The following is a 21,214-nucleotide window of genomic DNA, read 5'->3' on the forward strand; positions in this document are numbered from 1 at the left end:
AAGAAAGAAAGAAAGAAAGAAAGAAAGAAAGAAAGAAAGAAAGAAAGAACGAACAAACACAAACAATAAGATACAGACCTTTATCCAAAGCCTGGGGTCTACTTTCAGATTAATTACATTCTACACCCCACCCAAGTTCCTTTCCTGAGTTCAATTAACACGAAGCTTCCAGACTCTGGCTAGCTCCATAGAGCCTGTATGAAAACTCCATCCTTAGGTTGTGACAAAAACCAACTCTGTCTCATCTACTGCTGTCTTGAACATCCATTTCTCTTCAGCTAAGTGGTGGGATGCTAGAAACTGACACAGGAATGACCTGGGTTTTAGGTAATCCCTTATCATGATTCTTTAATCACAACAGCCATGCCAGGAAATTTTACCCCCAGGAGGCTGGATTTGCCCTGGGATTTCTGGCAAGGTCTGAGAGACACCTCTTCCTTAGTAGCGAGGATGGCTGGAATAGAGAGAGGGACCTAATACGTAAGAAGTTCTTGACATGTGCCAAACACTTTATATATTTAAATTTTTAGCATAAGCCTTGGCTATAGGTGTTAATCCCTAATCATATTTTGAAGAATTTGAGGCTCAGAGGGGTTAAATGTCTTGTTCAAGGTCTTAAAGCTAAAAAGTCAAACTAGGAGTGAAGTTTGGGCTGGTTGATGACATGGTTATGATCCGAACCGTGCAGCCTATGGAAGGAGAGGTAACTTTGCTGTCTTTGAAGGTTAAGACTTTTCCACCCTTTGTCTTGTTCTAGGGTTTCTTTTAATGTCCAAACATTTGCCAAACTCCCACATGGCAGTATCTCTTTGATATTAGGAGGTATATAAGTTTCATAGACAGAGTACCTTGCATTCAACTCAGTACCTTGTTCTCTAACTATATCGAGCCCGTCATTCGTTGGTATTTACACTTGCAGATACTGAGCATGTACTATGTAGAAGTCACTGGCCCAGGAGCTAGAGGTAGGAGAGGTTGAATATACAGAATCTGGAGGAAGGAAAGGCCCTGGGTTCTGGTGCCATCATTACTTCCTGTTCTCGCCCCAAGTCTCTGAGGCCTTTCATGGGGGGCTTCTGGATAAGGTGGCTCCCAAGGGGAGGAGGTGGGTATGGATGGAGGGAGTTTTCTTGGCACTTTATGCCCATTTATTATGGTTAGTACAGTCACCACAAACACCTGCTAAGGTGCACAAAGCTGGGGAAATGAGACAGAAATACAAAACTAATAGAAATACAGAAATATTTTGAAGGGGAGAAATTGCTCATTTACTTAAAAATAATGGACAAACCCTTTAAAGCTTGTGATGCATTCCTTTGTATTTTATGGTTGTCAGGAGGCCTTTTCACTTGAAGAAAGTCTTCCTGGTTTAGAGAATTCTATGCCAGAGGCAAGCGCAGGATTATAATCCTAATACTGCTACCAGTCTGCTGGATGACTCCAGGTGAATTATTCAACCTATTTATGTGTCACAATATGTTTTCTGTGGGATCTCCAGTAAATGGATTGTGATCAACAACAGCTATTCAGTGTGCATAACAGAACATTCTGCTTTTTTTCTCTGGGTCAGAAGAGCTGGCACAGGCTCACATTGTACACATGGCATGAAACCCTTGGGAATCCGAAACTTTATGGAGTTAATAAAAAGCAACAGACACCTGTTATTTGCATAGTGCTCTATGCTGAATGGTTTATAAAGCAGTTTCATATATCATCACAACTGATCCTCACCCACCTGTGAAATGGAATTAATGTTCCCATTTCATACCTGAAGAAACTTGGGTCACGCAGATCATCAAGGTAATTCAGGCAAAGGTGATTTATTTTAATTTTATTTTTACTTTGCCTCAGCTATGTAGAAAATTACTTTTGTCACCTTAATAATTTGTGATAATGGACCATCACAAATGCCATCACCATACAAACAAAACATAGTCTTCTTTTCTAGGGACACTGCCCATCCCTGCACAGACCCCACACCCAGAGTCACCAACACGTAGCTGTAAATCACCAGAAACTCCAAACAACCCACAACAGTGAGGGATCATCTTCACGTTGATTATGCAACAATGCCTGGGAGTATTTTGGAACGGATTGGCTTTTTATTTTTTTATTAAAACAAAAAAAAATTTAAAGATTTTATTTATTGAGAGAGAGAGAGAGCAGGCATATAAGAGCATGCAGGGGGTGGGGGGGGGGGGGGGTAGGGGGAGAGAGAATCCCAGACTCTCCACTGAGCATGGAGCCCACCAGGGGGCTGGATCCCAGCCCCCTGAGATCATGACCTGAGCCAAAATCAAGAGTCAGATGCTCAACTGACTGAGCCACCCAGGCGCCCTGGGTTGGCTTTTTAAAAAAGTTGTTTGCGTTCATTTGGGGGATTGCCAGCTAAGATTCAACTCAATTTGGTTTTTTGTTTGTTTGCTTCTGTGAGGGAATTGAGGCTGAGAACACAGGGATTGCCTAGAGAATTAGCATGGGAAAATGATGTAAAAGCTTTAGGCACATTAACTACTTAGCAGTCCATCAACAGCAAGGTGACTGAAACTATCTCCCCCTTTGTGTGTGCGTTGGGGTGTGGTAATGGTGAACAGGTAGGGTCCTGTTCCCCTACAGGCAAAGAGGGCCTCTTGTCTTGGCAGGGCAGCACTGTATATAGGGCCTGTCCGGAGGCAAGTCCACGTGTGGGGGAATGTGTTCTGTTCAGCCCAGTTTTGGGGTGAACGCTGATAGACCTGGCAATGCACTTGGGGTGAACTTGGGAGGGGGTCAGTTTTTCTAGACTTGTCCCCCAGCTGGGACTCTCCCTGGTGAAGCTGGTAGCACTTGGGGTCCTCCTGGCCCCAGGGTATGCAGGTTCCAGGCCCTCTGCATTAACATCACCACGAGGAAGGTGCTCTGCTGCGAGCACTTATTTGTTTCCAAGTGTTTGCCCCAAGGCAGTCACCCACGTGCTGAAGGTCTCGCATACAAGGACTCCCCAGGGACAGGGCAGGGAGGAAGACCTGTCTGGGGGTGGCCAGGTGACAAGGTTCGCTGGCTGGGGTGGTATGGGCTCGGGAGAGCCTGAGCCCCTGCCCCCACCCCAATTCTCCAACAGCTCCTGGTCCGCATTTGCCAGTACAGGCCTCCGCTTCGGCCACGACCCTTGCCCTAGGGTTCTCCACTTCCAGCAAGGGCCCCCAAGCCGCCGCCCTCCCCAGGTCCCTGCTGGCCCCGCAGCGACCTCCCCCGGCCCGGCCCGGCCCACTCGGCCTTGCAGGCCCGTCGCTGGGGGCGGGAACCTGCCCCCACCCCGCGGCGTCCCCTCCCCTTCACTTCCCCCTCCTCTCGGTCCCTCCCTCCCCTCCCCCCCGTGGCGAGGCGGCGGCGGCGGCGGCGGCGGTCGAGGCTGAGGCGGCGGCGGCGGCGGCGGCGGCGGCGGGCGGGGCTCGGCTCGGGCTCCGCGGGCGGGCGGGCGGACATGGCGGCCAACATGTACCGGGTCGGAGGTAGGAAGGCTCGGCCCGACCCGGCCCGTCTGGGAGCGGGCTCCGGGAGTGGGGGATCGGGGCGAGTTCACCCTAACCGCCGGGAGCTGTGGGCGCCCGGGCCGAGGGCGCAGGGGGCGGGGGGTGCCGGGGCCCGCAGAGGGGGCCGGGGCTCCCCACCCCCGCCACCCGCCCCTCCCCCGACCGTGGCCCACTGGGGGCCGGCGCCCACCCTCCCCCTCCGCTCCCACCCCCGCTCAGTTTTCTAGGGCCAGGCCTGTACTTGGGGGTGTGAATTCTCAGACGCCCCCCTCCAGGACGCCCCCATTGAGTATCGGCCGTCGAGCCCCTTAATAGGGGGGTTTCTCCCCGCGTGGCTTCCAGGCAGTGGGGGTTGGAGAGGATGGGGGGGACATCCCCCCGGCTCTACTCCTCCCCTTCAGTGGGAGTGTGGGGTGAGGGGCGTGGGGGCGATGGGGGCAAAGCCAGGGGCACAGCTGGACAGGCCTGTTTGCGGGGACAGGGCCCTGCACCTCGCCTTCCTCAGTCCCCCCTCCCGTTTCTTGCCCAGCCCCCCAAGATGGGGCATAGTGGGGCCGGGGCACCGCAGCCAGAGGTGGGGAGTTGAGCTCTGCCTGGACGTTTGCCCTGGTGACTGCCTCCTTCCCAGCCTTCTGCAGAAGAGAGAAATAAGGTCAAACAAACTTTCTCCCTACTCACGACGCCCTCCTCCCTCTTTCTTGGTAAAATAATAATTCAGATAAGTGGCGTGTTTGTGTGTGAGACTTGCTCTTCTCTGCTCATTAGCTGAGCTCCTGATGGATGGTGTTGGGAATGGCCTGGCCAAATGAGGCCACTTTGCAGAAGAGAGACTGGAAAGAGCCACTAAGATAGACAATAACAATGCAGCCCAGCCTTTCAAATAAACACACAGTGGGAAGTTTCCAGTGAGCCTATTACAGGAGAGGAAAAGTCACTTGAAAATTTTTATCTTTTTTATTGAAAGCCTGCAGGGATTTCTTTATAACAAGACCCGAAATGAATCTGGATTAAATATGGCAAAGAGCATATCAAAATCCTGATAACTCCAGAGAGCTCTGTCTTTCAGAAAGGGAACCCCCTTTCATGCCCCTCCCCCATCATCCCAGATAGAGCTGTGGAAAAGTTTGTCAGTGTGTTTCCTCTTACCTACTCTGCTCACCTGATTTTTTTTTTTTTTTAAGTTGGTGATTGAAATGTACTTTGGGCTGCTAAGCTTTTCAAGATGCTCTGAATTTGTCTTAGGTCAATAGTTTTATGTGAGAAGCATACTCCAGGGTAAATTGGATTGGAGGGAAAAGATGGGGAAGCAGTTAAAGCTTGAAAGACACATGTTTAGTCAGCCCTGACTACTCGGTGATGAGAAGAGTCTTTTTGTTTATTAGTAAAGAAGTGATGTGTGGCCCGAAAGACTAGGAGAACTTGATAAAACATTAATTGAAATGAAAATGCCAGGAAAATAAGGGTCTGTGAATAGTAGGCATATGAGAAAATGTATTAAGGTTGTATTGCTAAATATATTAAGGTTGTATTGCTTTTACCCAGGAATGAATTATGTACTTCATTTTGAATGTGCATTGCCTAATACAGAAGTCATAGATTGACAAATGTGAACTTGCTGTTGAAAAGATTAAGCTCTTTACTTCCTTTAATTACAGATTATGTCTACTTTGAGAACTCCTCCAGTAACCCGTACCTAATCAGAAGGATAGAGGAACTCAACAAGGTATAAATACACTGAGTATTCTTGATTTTAATATTAAAAAATAATTGTTTTCCATTGAAGGGTAATTAGGTAAAAGGCATAAGAGGTGATTTTACTTTTATTCCTAGACTCTTTGAAAGTAGAGATTGTAGATTAGAGAGTTATGCAGGATTCTGAATGTTCTTTTGCTTTGTATAATTACCTGTGATATTAAATGTTACTGAAGTATTTTAACATCTGCAGATTTCTTCAGATTGCTCAGAGCTTCTCAGAGCAGGGCACTCCTGTAACTCAGTCCTTTTTTATATTTAGAGTCATAATTGTATTTCTCCCTTTTCGGTGAATTATTTTTTTCCTCTTCCAGCTTTAGAAGGAGGAAGCTAGGAAATAAAGTATTGAAGGGAATTTGTAAAATTTTGGACTAGACTGACTAATAAGAATACAGTTTTGGTATAATGTAGATTAATTTACTACTTTAGGCCTTAAGTAAATAAAATTTTTATATTAAGGTTTGTCTCTGATCGCTTGTGTCCAGGACATCAGAAGCATTGTGACTGTTTGCAGTAGGTGAGCTTTTATAATGGTGACATATGAAAAGTCATGAACTATATGAACCATGGATTACTAATGGTGCTCTTGTTTCCTCCAAACCAACTTTGAAGGTTATTTATATAGCTTATGAGAATTCATAGCGTTAAAATGTTGGGGGCTGTCTAGCTAATGCCTTTCCCCCAAAGTACCATCTAGAGACTGGGCCAGTTCTGGGTCCCAGGAAGCAAAGTCTGGTTTAGGGCATTTCTGGTTTATGAACCCTGAGATCTTGATTTGCTTCTGGAGATATCCTCATGGACCTTGCATTTATAAAAATTCTGTTGTATTTGAGACCACCACCACCAAATGAAGAGAATGGCTTCAGGATTAGATCAGTCTGTGGGTGGGAACTATCAGGGCGTCATTCTGATCTCTTTTATGTTATTGATGTATAAGAGTGTAGGCAACGTGAAACAGTTTATCAGTTTATTTAGAAAATTAATTAGGATACAAAGAAAAATGTTGACCTATATGAGACATATTCTCTGGCTGCTCCCTGTTCCTCTGACCTCCACTCTTAACTGCTCTCTGCCTTGCTCATTTGGCTCCAAGCACAGTAGACTCTTGGCTGTTTTCACATGCATGTACCTTAGGACTACCAGATGTTTTAATCCCCTATACCTTTCTCGGCCTTGCTCTTTTCTCTGTATCATTTATCACCTTCCAATATACTTAATTATTGTGTTTATTTTCATTGCCTGTTTTCCCAGACTAGAATGTAAGCTCTGTGTGTAGTGATCTTTCTGTTCACTAATTCATCCCAACTGCCTTAGAATAAGTGACTGGCACATACTTAAGGCATTCAGTAAATATTTATTGAATTAATGAATTTCTCAAATGTCTGACTTTAATGCTTGCACATAGCTTTACTGTTTACAAAGTATTTTGATTCATTCATTTTACAGGTATTTCTGAGGACCTGCTACCTGCCAGGCATTTTTAGATATGTGCTTTTAGGGATTCAGGGGTGAACAAAAATAGGTCCAGTAGTGGAGACAAGCATCAGCCAAATAATCCCACAAGTAGAAGGAAAATCGCAGCTGTGCTAAATTTGCAAACATCAGAGCATGGTGTTCTGGAAGCATATGATCTGGGGATTCACATTTTTACTTTTTTTGAGCCTCAAAATAACCTTAAACCTTAAAGGCAGATGCATCATGGAGTTGTTGTGCGGGACACAGTGGTTATGTGACTGGGTTGCACGTCTAGCTTGAACCTGGCTCATTTCATACTCCTTTATCATTATATTACTGTTCACTCCAAAAGTATCCCTTGCTCTTCATCCTCACCTTCCTGGCCCTCTGCTTTCAGCAGAGAGTCCTTAATATAATAATGGTTTTTTTCATTCTGGGGATGACTGAATTGTGAGAGATGAGTCTGTAATTTCAGACAGTGGCAGTTTGAATGGATGGATTATTTTTAAATAAGTCAGATTGGCTAAATACGAAATATTTATATAGGGCCTTTCTTTTTCTTTTTTGAAAATATTTATTTATTTGAGAGCAAGAGAGTGAGAGAGAGAACAAGAGGGGGAGGGGAGGGGCAGAGGGAGAAGCAGACTCCCCGCCGAGAAGGGAGCCTGATGCAGGGCTGGATCCCAGGACCCTGGGATCATGACCTGAGCCAGAGGCAGACGTTCAATTGACTGAGCCACCCAGGTGTCCAATAGGGCCTTTATTTCTTTTCTTTTCTTTTCTTTTTTTTTTTAAAGATTTTATTTATTTGACAGAGAGAAAGACAGCCAGAGAGGGAACACAAGCAGGGGGAGTGGGAGAGGGAGAAGCAGGCTTCCCGCAGAGCGGGGAGCCCGATGCGGGGCTCGATCCCAGGACCCTGGGACCATGACCTGAGCCGAAGGCAGACGCTTAATGACTGAGCCACCCAGGCACCCCAGGGCCTTTATTTCTGAAAGGATGTGGAAAAGATACCTCATTTTATATTTATTTATTTATTTAAAGATTTTATTTATTTGACAGAGAGAGACACAGCAAGAAAGGGAACACAAGCAGGGGGAGTGGGAGAGGGAGAAGCAGGCTCCCCGCCGAGCAGGGAGCCCGATGCAGGGCTTGATCCCAGGACCCTGGGATCATGACCTGAGCCGAAGGCAGACGCTTAACTGACTGAGCCACCCAGGCGTCCCAAGATACCTCATTTTAAATAATTCATTAAACAAATTTTTTTTTAGTACCTGTTATGTACCAGGCACTAGGCTAGGCTCAGATATACAACAGTGAACAATATGGATGTGTTTTCTGCCCACACAGGGTCTACATTCTCTTGAGGGGGGCACATGAAAAGGCAAGTTAGTAGGCATAAAGAAAATAGCAAAAATGGTAACTGTTTTTTTAAGATTTATTTACTTGTTTGAGAGAGAGAGAAAAAAATGAGTGGGGGAGGGGCAAAAGGAGAGGGAGAGAGAAACTCAAGCAGATGCTGCACTGAGCAGGGAGCCTGATGTGGGCTTGATCTCCTGACCTGAACCAAAACCAAGAGTCAGAGGCTTAACAGGCGTCCTGATGTTACCTGTTAAGAAGGAAATAAACAAGAGCCTTGACCTAGGGGATAACAGAGGTTACTTCTTTTGGATAGAAAGGGAAAGGATTTTAAGGACATTGAAATTGAGGCCTAAAGGTTGAGGAAGAAGTAGCCAGGGAAGAGAGGCCACATGAGTTTTCCAGATAAAAGGCCCTGAGAGGATCAGAGGTCACTTTGGCAAAGTGGGGAAAGTTAACATGATGGAAAATCCAAATAATGAATTTAAGAGCACTTGATATATTCTAATTGATAAGCCAGGATAGGAAAGAACATTTACCTAGAGGCTCCTGGCTGGGTCAGTCGGTAGAGTATGTGACTCTTGATCTTGAGGTCATGAGTTTGAGCCCTACATTGGGTGTAGAGATTACTTAAATAAAAAAAATTTGGGGGCGCCTGGGTGGCTCAGTCGTTAAGCGTCTGCCTTCGGCTCAGGTCATGATCCCAGGGTCCTGGGATCGAGCCCCGCATCGGGCTCCCTGTTCCACGGGAGGCCTGCTTCTCCCTCTCCCACTCCCCCTGCTTGTGTTCCCTCTCTCACTGTCTCTGTCAAATAAATTAAAAAAAAAAAATTTTTTTTTAAAAAAGAAAGGACATTAACCTATTTTTTTTTTTAAGATTTTATTTATTTATTTGACAGAGAGAGAGACAGCAAGAGAAAGAACACAAGCAGGAGGAGTGGGAGAGGGAGAAGCACGCCTCCCGTGGAACAGGGAGCCCGATGCGGGGCTCGATCCCAGGACCCTGGTATCATGACCTGAGTCGAAGGCAGACGCTTAACGACTGAGCCACCCAGGCGCCCTGATATTAACCTATTTTATTAACTATCTTCTTGAAGTTTGTTTATTTATTTATTTTTAGAAATCTCTACACCCAAAGCGGGGCTCCAACTCACTACCGTGAGATCAAAAGTCAAATGCTCGCTCACTGAGCCAGCCAGGAGCCAGGTGGCCCCTATTAATTATCTTCTGAATAGAATGTGTTTTTGTAACAAAATTCCTAGGATAAGCTGTCAATCACCATTGTTATAGACAATTCACTTTTTTTTTTAAGATTTTATTTATTCATTTGACAGAGAGAGAGCACAAGCAGGGGGAAAGGTAGGCAGAGGGAATGGGAGAAGCAGGCTCCCCGCTGATCAGGGAACCTGATGACGCGCGGGGTTCCGGGGTTCGGGGGCTCCAGGGCTTGATCCCAGGACCCTGGGAACATGACTTACGCTGAAGGCAGACAGTCAACTGACTGAGCCACCCAGGCACCCCAAAATTCACTCTTATAGAATGGATTCTGGTTTTTAAAAAAATCCTATTTGAAATGTTACTTGTTCAGTTTGAAAGCTGGGCTACAGTATTTCATTTTTTTTTTAATTACAGTAATAGATTTTTTTTTAAGATACTATTTTTAAGTAATCTCTATACCCAATATGGGGCTCAGACTCACAACCCCGAGGTCAAGAGTCGCATAACTCCACCAACTGAGTCAGCTAGATGTCCTTGGTAATAGAATTTTGTCTCAATTTTTTTCCCTAAAAGTTTTGGAAAAACTAGTAATTATCAGTTGATAAACACAGTTCAACATTGATTATCTTATATTCCCTTTTTCCCTCTCTCCTAACTTGTACTCAGATATCACGAAGATGATCTTTTGGAGGACGAATATAAGATTAAAATTATGAAAACAACTTTTGGTAAATTTTATTTAGTCACTATCTAGGTTGGGTGGTGTTCTTCTAAAGACTGGGTCTGCATGCGTGTCAAGAGAAAGCTATGTGCACATAGTGACGGTGTAAGTCTCAGGAAGTTTTGGAAGTTAAACTTGTGGAAAGATTAGCATGTTACTTGCTATTTTTGTTTTGTTTTTGGTGTATATGTTGTATAATTTGTGTGTACCTTCATATTCTGTATAATTTATTAGCCATCTGACTTGTTCTGAGATTCATTTTACTGTTTCGTGTCTTCCATCTTTTTGGTGGGGAGAGGGGAGTCACTAATTTCTTTGAGTGTCTGATGATTCCCTCTGCCTCCATCTACATTTGCACATATAGGAATTTGCACATAGTTTCAGGAGATTCCCTCATGAAACCCAAGGTAAGACCCCCCTACTGTTTGGGATCTCTTGGGAATAAGGACAGAAATTGGGAAAGGAAAGTGGATTTTCACTTGTTCTTTACTGTAGGCAAACCACAGACTTTCTGAAATGGAAAGTGTGTGTGTGGTGGGTTTTTTTGTTTTGTTTTTGTTTTAATGTACTTCCTGGGGCGCCTGGGTGGCTCAGTCGTTGGGCGTCTGCCTTTGGCTTGGGTCATGATCCCAGACTCCTGGGATCGAGCCCCACATCGGGCTCCCTGCTCCGCGGGAAGCCTGCTTCTCCCTCTCCCACTCCCCCTGCTTGTGTTCCCTCTTTCGCTGTCTCTCTGTCAAATAAATAAAAATTAAATAATGTACTTCCTAAGTCTGGGATAGAAACAGACATGAGTATGAGGTTGACTAAAATGATTTTAGAGCTTATGAAAAGCCCCTTATCATTAGAGGATATTTTAGTAAATGTGCTTGACAGAATAGGGATTTAAGAGGCTGCAACCTAAATGGAGAAAAGAACATAGCAAAGAAATTGATGTCCATTGTGGCTTCTTTTTTATTTTTTTTAAGGATTTATTTATTTATTTGAGAGAGAAAGAGCTCGCGCCCTCTGTCAGTGGTGGGGAGGGACAAAGGGAGAGGAAAAGAGAATCTCTAGTGGACTCCCTGCTGAGTATGGAGCTTGACACTGGGGCTCGATCTCCCCACCAGCCAGCCAGCCGATATCCCCACCAACGGACCAACCACTTAGCCAACTGCCCCACGCAGGCACCGCTTTAAAAATTTTTAAGTAATCTTTCCATCCAGTGTAGGGCTCGAACTCACAACCCTGAGATCAAGAGGCACATGCTGTACTGACTGAGCCAGCCAGGAAGGAACTCCTTTTTTTCTTTTTTTTAAAGATTTTATTTATTTATTTGACGGAGAGAGAGACAGCGAGAGAGGGAACACAAGCAGGGGGAGCAGGAGAGGGAGAAGCAGGCTTCCCACCGAGCAAGGAGCCCGATGCTGGGCTTGATCCCAGGATGTTGGGATCATGACCTGAGCTGAAGGCAGACGCTTAACGACTGAGCCACCCAGGCGCCCACAAGAAGGAACTCCTAACCTAGGTCTTTAGAGCAGTGCTTGGCAAACTATTTGTGGTGTAAGATTTTTAAGAAGGTTCACTATCTCAGACTGTTTTTATTTTTATTATTTATTTATTTATTTATTTTTTTATAGATTTTGTTTATTCATTTGACAGAGAGAGATAACAGCGAGAGAGAGAGCACAAGCAGGGGGAGTGGGAGAGGGAGAAGCAGACTCCCCGCTGAGCAGGGAGCCCGATGCGGAGCTCGATCCCAGGACCCTGGGATGATGACCTGAGCCGAAGGCAGATGCTTAACGACTAAGCCACCCAGGCGCCCTCAGACTGCTTTTATAAAATTAAAGGAAAATAGTAGAAAAATGAAGTTTAAAATAGGCTTATAAAAACACAAGCCTTCATTTTTCTTTTTTTTTAAATTTTATTTTATTATGATAGTCACCATACAATACATCATTAGTTTTTGATGTAGCGGTCCACGATTCATTGTTTTCATATAACACCCAGTGCTCCATGCGGTACATGCCCTCCTTAATACCCATCACTGGGCTAACCCATCCCCCCACCCTTCATTTTTCATTATTAGGTTCAGTAGATTAAAATTAACTACCAAATGCTCTAACACACACTCTCAGTCTCTGTTCTCATTTCATTACACCGCAGGAGTTGTAGACCGGGCCTTGGACCACAGTTTGAGTAGCTTAACTTTAGAGGCATGCTTGAAAGTGTGTGTGTGTGTATTTGTAGAGGGGAAGAGGAATACTGTAGTTATAAAATACCTAATAGCCAAGTGTGTGCATCGTTCAGAAGAGACTGCTTATTTTGAACTATGTCCCTCTACCTCAAGCAGGTTTAAATAAGAATTTAATTAGTTTTGTAGAGTATTCCTAGTTGAGGAACTCACTAGAGAGGCAGAAAAAAATATGCCTTTAAATGCTTGCTTTGGGTTTTGAACATGCTTTTGTCTTAAAACTGATAAAGAGCTTGTAATTGTAGTCCTTGATGGATTTTATTTACAAGAAATATCAGCCTGTTCATTTATTAGATTGCTGGATCATTACTTCTGGAGGATGTATTTGATCACAATATTGTGAAATATAGAAGCACTTTGGTTAGGATTTAATATGATTTCAATTCAAAGGGGCAATATTTTTCCACGACTATTTCTCACTCTAAAATACTGCTGCTGAACTTCATAAAATGGACAATTTACTGCAGCATATATATATTCTTGTTTCTTTATGTCTGAATATATCTGTAAGCCCAGAGAAATTCTGAAAATTTGTTCTCAAATTTTTTTTGAAATTGGAAATCACAGTAGGATTTTATTGTAATCTATGTGTTTCTACAAGGAACTTTGTAATGAATGATTGACCTTGAAAGTTCTCAGAATTCATAAGGAATAGGAGAGTAGGAGCCTGGGCCCCAGCTGCAGTAAATTACAACCTAACTGAATATTGGTTATATTCTAGACTGTAGTCAAAAATAAATAAGAGCTTCAGTGTTCATAACTCAGAGTTTTTAATACTTTCATATGTGAAGGTAAACTAAGTGCTACTGAGAATATTGACTACTACGGATTCATAAATTTACCTGGGCTAGAGAATGCTTTTCCAGGTCGTCTGCCTCATTCTGAGTGATGGCTTCCCACACTCACAGAGCTTCACCATCAGTCAAACATGGGTGTTTAGGAGAGGGCTGCATGATTTTAGTCTATACTTCTGGGAGTGGGTTTGGAGGAGATATGTTTAACTGTCTTAAATAAGTTACAGTTGTGGCTTTTAAAATTTTGGGGATTAGTTTCTCAAGGCTAATCAGATTTCACTCTCTGGCTCATTAAAGCGATCTGATCACTTTAGTTTAATTGATGCCAGTAAATTATTGTATGTTTGACATTTCAGTTTCACTTGGAACTTTTGCAAGTGCTGCTCATCCTCATTTGAGTTTTTTAGCTCTCTGATTATCCCCCAGTTGAGGTTGGCACAGTATAAATGAGAGTGTTCTTATAATTGTATTGTATCTAGTTTTGTTTTATAAACTATTTGAGTCTACTATTCAGTACAGATAACTTTTATTTTTCTTATTTCTTAGACTGCAACTGGCAACGTGGAAGCAAAAGTAGTGTGCTTTTATAGACGACGAGATATTTCCAACACGCTTATAATGCTTGCAGACAAGCATGCTAGTAAGTTGTCTTTTTTTTTTTAATTAAAAAATGTTTTAAGGTTTTTGTTTTCCATGATAGGAGGAAAAACACTTTTTTTGTTACCTGTAGCTTTTTGCTTTCCCATTTGTGTTCCTCTTAGTTTAGATGGGAGTAATTTTTTGGGTGGTGCTTGGTTTTAGTATATATTTTCTTAGGTTGCATCATATGTATGTTAGTCAATACATTGAAATAGAATTCTGTGCTTCTGCAGACAATCAGGGTAGTGTTTTACCATCTGCAGTTTTCAGTGGTGGTTTTGAAAGGCTTAAATATGAGCACATTTATACTTTATTGGTATTTTGGAAGGACATTTTTTTCCCTTCTAAAGCAACTGGGTAATATTTACATTTTAAAAATTCTGATTATTATATGCATATAGAATTAGGTATGTATGAAAAAAAGGTTTGCCTGAAAAAGAAGTGCAAAGTGATATTTATATATGGTGAACTCATGTAGATAGCAACTCTGAGCCCTACTTTGTAGATTAACCTTTATTGTGTGTTTCCCCCCCAATCAACAGCTTTGACATATTTTAGCTCCTTTTATAATTTTTTATTTTAAAATTTTTAAAATTTATTTTTCATTTTATCTTTTAAAACATTTTATTTTATTTTTTTATTTTTTAAAGATTTTATTTATTTATTTGACAGAGAGAGTCACAGTGAGAGAGGGAACACAAGCAGGGAGGGTGGGAGAGGGAGAAGTAGGCTTCCTGCTGAGCAGGGAGCCCGATGCAGGGCTCAGTCCCAGGACCCTGAGATCATGACCTGAGCCGAAGGCAGATACCGAACGACTGAGCCACCCAGGCACCCCTAAAAGATTTTATTTTTAAGAAAGCTCTACACCCAACATGGGGCTTGAACTCACAACCCTGAGATCAAAAGTCAAGTGCTCTACGAACTGAGCCAGCAGGTGCCCTACCCGTTTTTTTTTTTTTTTTTTTAAAGATTTTAATCATTTATTTGATATTGAGAGAGCGAGAGAGGGAACACAAACGGGGAGTGGGAGAGGGGAGAGGCAGGCCTCCTGCTGAGCAGGGAGCCCAACGTGGGACTCGATCCTAGGACCCTGGGACCATGACCTGAGCCGAAGGCAGACACTTAACGACTGAGCCACCCAGGCGCCCCTACCCCTTTGATTTTTAAAACAACAAACACAATCATAAAAAAAAGTGATTTAAACTTTAAGAAAGAAGAAATATGTGGAATATAAATATTTTATTTTGAAGCCATTTTCATCCTACAAAATATATGAGACTAGGACCATATGTATGTGTGTTTTTCAGTTTGACACTGATCTGTGATGCTCTGGTCTTGGGGATCCTGAAGCTTTTGAAGTGTTTTGGTAAGGGAGGCTGTTGTGTGCACAGGTTTGTTCTGTGTCTGATTATCATTTCCCCACTGGGTCACTGGTTTGATCAGGCAGATTGGTTGTTGTATAAGTTAAATTCCTACTGTATTTTCTGCTGTAGTTCATAATGGTTTTGTATTTTTTTTTTAAGATTTTATTTATTTAGAGATAGATATTTATTTAGAGAGTGCGGGGGCGGGGCAGGGGCAGAGGGAGAGGGAGAGAGAATCCCAAGCCCACTCTGAGCTGAGTGTGGAGCTTGATCCCAGAACCCTGAGACCATGACCTGAGCTGAAGTCACGAGTCGGACGCTTAACTGACAGCCACACAGGCGCCCCTGTAGTTAATAGTGTTTTTAAATTTTTCCATTTTTTTCTTTAGAAAGAATGATATGAGCTCTATAATATTTATAAATTATATATTGACAGATTTAGGGCATTCATATTTGTCCTTCCTGTATGAGACCAAAATACTACTTTTTACTTTTTATTTTTTTAAAGATTTTATTTACTTATTTGACAGAGAGAGACACAGTGAGAGAGGGAACCCAAGAAGGGGAGTGGGAGAGGGAGAAGCAGGCTTCCCGCTGAGCAGGGAGCCCGATGTGGGGCTTGATCCCAGGACTCCAGGATCATGACCTGAGCTGAAGGCAGATGCTTAACGATTGAGCCACCCAGGCGCCCCCAAAATACTACCTTTTAAAATGACATACTAACCAGTTATTTTAGCTGTAGCTAAAATCTGTGAATTCAATGTGTTATTAGAGTGGCTCTGCAAAATTATTTGGATTTCATTTACCATTTACAACATAAGCTTAAGAAAGGTGAAATGTCTTATTAATATTCATATACTTCTGGATTTAATTTAGCTTCTAATGTAGCTTCTAAAGTTGCTGCGGCAAAGGTAGTCTGGTATAAAGATTGTTAGGGTGTCTGCTGACTGTTCATGGAGAGTCTCAGCATGGCCGCATTTTGGTGCTGTTGTAGGCTTGTAGATGTAGAAAATCAGAATTGAGTAGGCTCTTGGTATTAACTCTTTGAGACCAAATTTAAGTGATTTATTTTTTTTATTTTTATTTTTTTTAAAGATTTTATTTATTTATTTGACAGAGAGAGAGACAGCAAGAGAGGGAACACAAGCAGGGGGAGTGGGAGAGGGAGAAGCAGGCCTCCCACCGAGCAGGGAGCCCAATGCAGGGCTCGATGAGGGGCTTGATCCCAGGACCCTGGGATCATGACCTGAGCCAAAGGCAGACGCTTAACGACTGAGCCACCCAGGCGCCCCCAAATTTAAGTGATTTAAAAGTCAATCAAATTATGTAATGGCAATCATGTAGTTTAGAGAAAGACCTGGGTTCAGATTCTGCTTTGCTAGTTGTTGCTTGTCTTGGGAAAATTTCTCAATTTCTTATTTCCATTTTCCTCATGTGTAAAATGAGATTAAAAAAAAAAATCACCTCATTTTGTATTATATATATTTTACCACAATTAGAAAAAATTAAGGGAAAAAATTATGCCAGCATTGATGTGAGGATTAAAGGACCTAAGGTCATAAATAAGTGCTTAATAAATGTCAGTTGGTTTTTCTACCTCCTCAGCAATTTTTTAGATCACCTCTTTGTGTGGATTACTTTTTTTTTTTTTTTAAGATTTTATTTGTTTACCTGAGAGAGAGAGACAGAGATAGTGAGAGAGAGCACAACTGGGAAGGAGAGGGAGAAGCAGGCTCCCCGCAGAGCAAGGAGCCCGATGCGGGACTCGATCCCAGGACTCCGGGATCATGATCCGAGCCAAAGGCAGACGCTTAACCGACTGAGCCACCCACGCGCCCTGGGTGGATTACTTCTATCTACATTTGCCAGTTTCTTCCATCATTTATTGAGTTTACTCTCAAAGGTGGCGTCAGAAGTATCTTACTGTATTTCTGTTTGGTATTGACCAAAATTTCAGGTGGGGAGAATAAAATTGCCTGGATAGTTTTTGCTATATAAAAAGGTTTTAAAGGAGGATTATTGGAGAGAGAATCATACATTGGAAAGGTTTCAAAACTGGATTCCTGGGTGTGGTTGCCACTTAATTTTCCTGAGCCTCAGTTTCTCCACTTTTTTTTTTTTTAAAGATTTTATTTGTTTATTTGACAGAGAGAGAGAGACAGCGAGAGAGGGAACAGAAGCAGGGGGAGTGGGAGAGGGAGAAGAGGCTCCCTGCCAAGCAGGGAGCCCGATGCAGGGCTCGATCCCAGGACCCCAGGATCATGACCTGAGCTGAAGGCAGACGCTTAACGACTGAGCCACCCAGGCACCCCATCAGTTTCTCCACTTAAAAACCTTTCCATTATGGACTCCTTTAAACTTTTTTATTATAGAAAATTTCAAACATTCAGAAGTACAGAGAATAGTATAATCCACCTGATGTTTCCACTACTTTGCATTAATAGTTATCAATAAATGACCAATCAATTCATCTGTACCCCTCCTCATCGCCTTATATGGAAGCTCATCAGAGAATCTTACCATTTCATCTGTAAATATTGCAGTGTGTATTTCTAAAAGATATGGCCTCATTCAAACTTTAAGAAAGTGCCAAGAATATACAGGAAACTCCCGTATAAACTTTACCCAGATTCAGCAATTAACATTTTGTTCTCTTGACTTTATCATTCTTTTTATATGTATAAATTGAGTCATTTGAGAGTAAGTTGGAGACATCTGTGTGTTTTTCTAAATGCAAGGAAATTGTTTTCTGTAATCACAGTAGAGTAAACAAGTCAGGAAACCTAATATTCACACAAAACCATTATTCATAGTCCTTAATCAAATTTCATGCACCAGTGGTGTTCGTTATAGCTATATATACTTTTTCTTAGTTTAGAATAAAATTCAGATTCATTGTATTTTATTGTTCGTTTTCCTTGTTTTGGAACCAGTTCCTCGGTCTTTGTGTTTTCTGACCTTAACATTTTTGAAGAAAACAGGCCAGTTATTTTGTAGAATATGGCTCAATTTGTGTCCGTCTGATGTTTCCTCATGATTAGAGTCAGGATATGTTATGGGTTTTTTTGCAGGTTATGTTTTTTTTTTTTTTGTAGGGTTGCCATGGAAGTCCTATTGTGTCCCTCTCAGTGCATTGTATTAAGAGGCACATAATTGGTTTTGTCCTAATATTGGTTATGTTAGGTTTGGTGACTTGGTCAAGGTGGTGACCCTTTGTATTTAGTGAGTTATTTTGGAGGAGATACGTGGCAACTATGTGAATAGTTTGTTCTTGGTCAATCTTTAAGCTACTCATTTTAGCATTCTTTGATCATTTAGGAATCTGTAAACAGTATTATCAAATATCTACTTAGTTTTCATGTTTTTTCTCTTATGAATTTTTTTTTTTATAGTTTGTTTAAATCAAGATCCAAATAAGGTTAATAGATTATGATTGGTTGATAGTACTCTTAAGCCTCTCTTTTTTTCCTTGTCCATCCATTTTTTTTTTTTTTTTTTTAAAGATTTTATTTATTTGTCAGAGAGAGAGAACATAAGCGGTGGGGTGGGGGGTGCGGCAGGCAGAGAGAGAGGGAGAAGCAGGCTCCCTGCTGAGCAAGGAGCCTGATGTGGGACTTGATCCCAGGACTCTGGGATCGTGACCTGAGCTGAAGGCAGACGCTTAACCGACTGAGCCACCCATGTGTCCCCATCCATTTTTTTTTAATTGATATATCATCCACATAGCATAAAATCCATTCTTTTGAAGTGCACAATTGAGTGGTTTTTATTTTTATTTTTTTTTATTTTTTATTTTTTTTATTTTTTTATTTTTTTTTTTTTTAAGATTTTTTTAATTTATTTGCGAGAGAGAGAATGAGAGACAGAGAGCATGAGAGGGAGGAGGGTGAGAGGGAGAAGCAGACTCCCTGCTGAGCAGGGAGCCTGATGCGGGACTCGATCCCGGGACTCCAGGATCATGACCTGAGCCGAAGGCAGTCGCTTAACCAACTGAGCCACCCAGGCGCCCCTTGAGTGGTTTTTAGTATACCTACAAAGTTGTATAAGTATTACCACTATCTAATTTCAAAATGTTTTTACCACCCAAAAGGCAACCACTTACTTCTTATTCCCCCTTCCTCTCAGCCTCTGGAAGCCACCATACACTTTCTGTGTCTATAGATTGGCCTCTTCTGGACATTTCACATCAAGGAATCATATAATATGTGTGCAGGGTTTTTTCTTGTTGTTTTTTTAAGTAAGTTCTATGCCCTACCGGGGCTTGAACTCGGGAGATCAAGAGTTGCATGCTCTATCAACTGAACCAGTCAGGTGCTGCTAATAATAATAATTTGTGTCTGGATTTTCAAATTTAGCATAATGTTTTCAAGTTTTTTCCTTGTTATTGCCTGAATTCCTTCATTAGTTTTTATAGCTGAATGATGTTCCATTGGATGGATAAACGTTTATTCTTCAATTGATGGACAATTTGGGTTGTTTCAGTTTTTAGTTATTTTGAAAAACTAGCTACTGTGAACATTCATGTACAAATTTTTGTGTGGATATTGATTCATATTCTCTCTCTGTATCCCTCAGTATTTTGTTGAAGATAACTGGTTGTTCATCCTATAATTTCCTTTGGTCTGGAGTTGTTTATTGCATCTCTTGTGTCCTTTACCATGTTTTTTCTGTAGATGGATAGTTAGGTTCAGATTCTAGAGGATTGAAAGCCACATGGTTTTTTGGGGGGAGAGGTGAGGTACTGGGTGCAAGATTAGTTCCTGAGGTAGTATTGTGCACTTCTCCCATGAGGTCCATAATGTATTGTTTTGTTTTTTTCCTTAACATTTTACTTCGAAATAATTATTTTATTTTTATTTATTTATTTATTTATTTTTTAAAGATTTTATTTATTTGAGAGAGAGAGCGCATGAGAGGGGGGGAGGGTCAGAGGGAGAAGCAGACTCCCCACTGAGCAGGGAGCCCGATGCGGGGCTTGATGCCAGGACTCCAGGATCATGACCTGAGCTTAAGGCAGATGCTTAACGACTGAGCCACCCAGGTGCCCAATAATTCTTAGATTTACAGAAAAATTATTAAAAACATTACCAAGAAATCCCATATGCTCTTCATCCAAAACATTCACAGTTTACTCTACTTTACTCACATTTTACTGTATTTGCTCTATTATATTTACTGTTTGCTTTATTATGTATTTATTACTGTTTTGAGCCATTTGAAAGTAAGTTCAAGACATAGTTCCCCTAATTCCTAAAGATACTTCAGTGTATATCTTTTTTAAAAAAGCAGAGTTTCTGGGGTGCCTGGGTGGCTCAGTCGTTAAGCGTCTGCCTTCGGCTCAGGTCATGGTCCCAGGGTCCTGGGATCAAGCCCCGCATCAGGCTCCCTGCTCCATGGGGAAGTCTGCTTCTCCCTCTCCTACTCCCCCTGCTTGTGTTCCTTCTCTCGCTGTGTCTCTCTTTGTCAAATAAATAAAATCTTAAAAAAAAAAAAAAAGCAGAATTTCTTATCTAACCAAGGATGATGGTACACTAATCTATAGATTTATTCAGATTTTGGAAAATTTCCTACTAATGCCTTTAATAGGAAAGAATAAAAACAGAATTTTTTTTTTAAAGATTTTATTTTTTAGTAATCTCTACACCCAATGTGGGACTTGAACTTAGAACCCTGAGATCAAGAGTCACATGCTCTACTGACTGTGCCAGGCAGGTGCTCCTAAAAACAGAGTTTTTAAGCTATCTTTTTGTAATGTTCTCATTGTTGATTGATGATTGCCTTGATTAATTCATTAAAGTTGTGAAAATTATGCTTTTAGTTCTATCATCCCCTCACTTACTGGGTAGACTATCTCTGTGAAGAGAACATTCCCTATGTCAGCTATCAGGTTAATCTTCAGGTTCAGGCAGGTTAAATTAAAGGCTTGGACGTGGGGCACCTGGGTGGTTCAGTCCTTAAGCGTCTGCCTTCGGATCAGGTCATGATCCCGGGGTCCTGGGATCGAGTCCCGCATCGGGCTCTCTGCTCGGCGGGAAGCCTGCTTCTCCCTCTCCCACTCCCCTGCTTGTGTTTCCTCTTCCGCTGTGTCTCTCTCTGTCAAAAAAAAAAAAAAAAGGCTTGGACATGATTTTTCCTTTTTTTAGTCATTACCATTTTTATTTTTATTT

General features: G+C 42.0%; 1 protein-coding gene across 6 annotated transcripts in view; it reads left to right on the forward strand.

Annotated features, from left to right (window-relative positions):
* The window catches only part of MTA3 (metastasis associated 1 family member 3), a 236,587-nt gene that overhangs the window by 49,143 nt on the left and 166,230 nt on the right, over window positions 1–21,214 (forward strand). For 5 of the 6 annotated variants that reach the window (XR_004300276.1, XR_004300277.1, XM_032410398.1 and 2 more), the window contains exons 1-3: window positions 3,429–3,491; window positions 5,168–5,235; window positions 13,591–13,684. Coding sequence is in view for 4 of the 6 variants with exons in the window: in XM_032410398.1 (XP_032266289.1) it covers window positions 3,464–3,491; window positions 5,168–5,235; window positions 13,591–13,684 (190 nt within the window). In the remaining 2 variants the exon portion in view is untranslated. Of the gene's footprint in view, window positions 1–3,428; window positions 3,492–5,167; window positions 5,236–13,590; window positions 13,685–21,214 lie in introns of those variants that run through there. The other variant, XM_032410402.1, reaches the window with a different exon arrangement.

Source organism: Phoca vitulina, unplaced genomic scaffold, assembly GCF_004348235.1.
Source record: "Phoca vitulina isolate PV1807 unplaced genomic scaffold, GSC_HSeal_1.0 scaffold12, whole genome shotgun sequence".
In the NCBI taxonomy this organism is placed as follows: domain Eukaryota; kingdom Metazoa; phylum Chordata; class Mammalia; order Carnivora; family Phocidae; genus Phoca; species Phoca vitulina.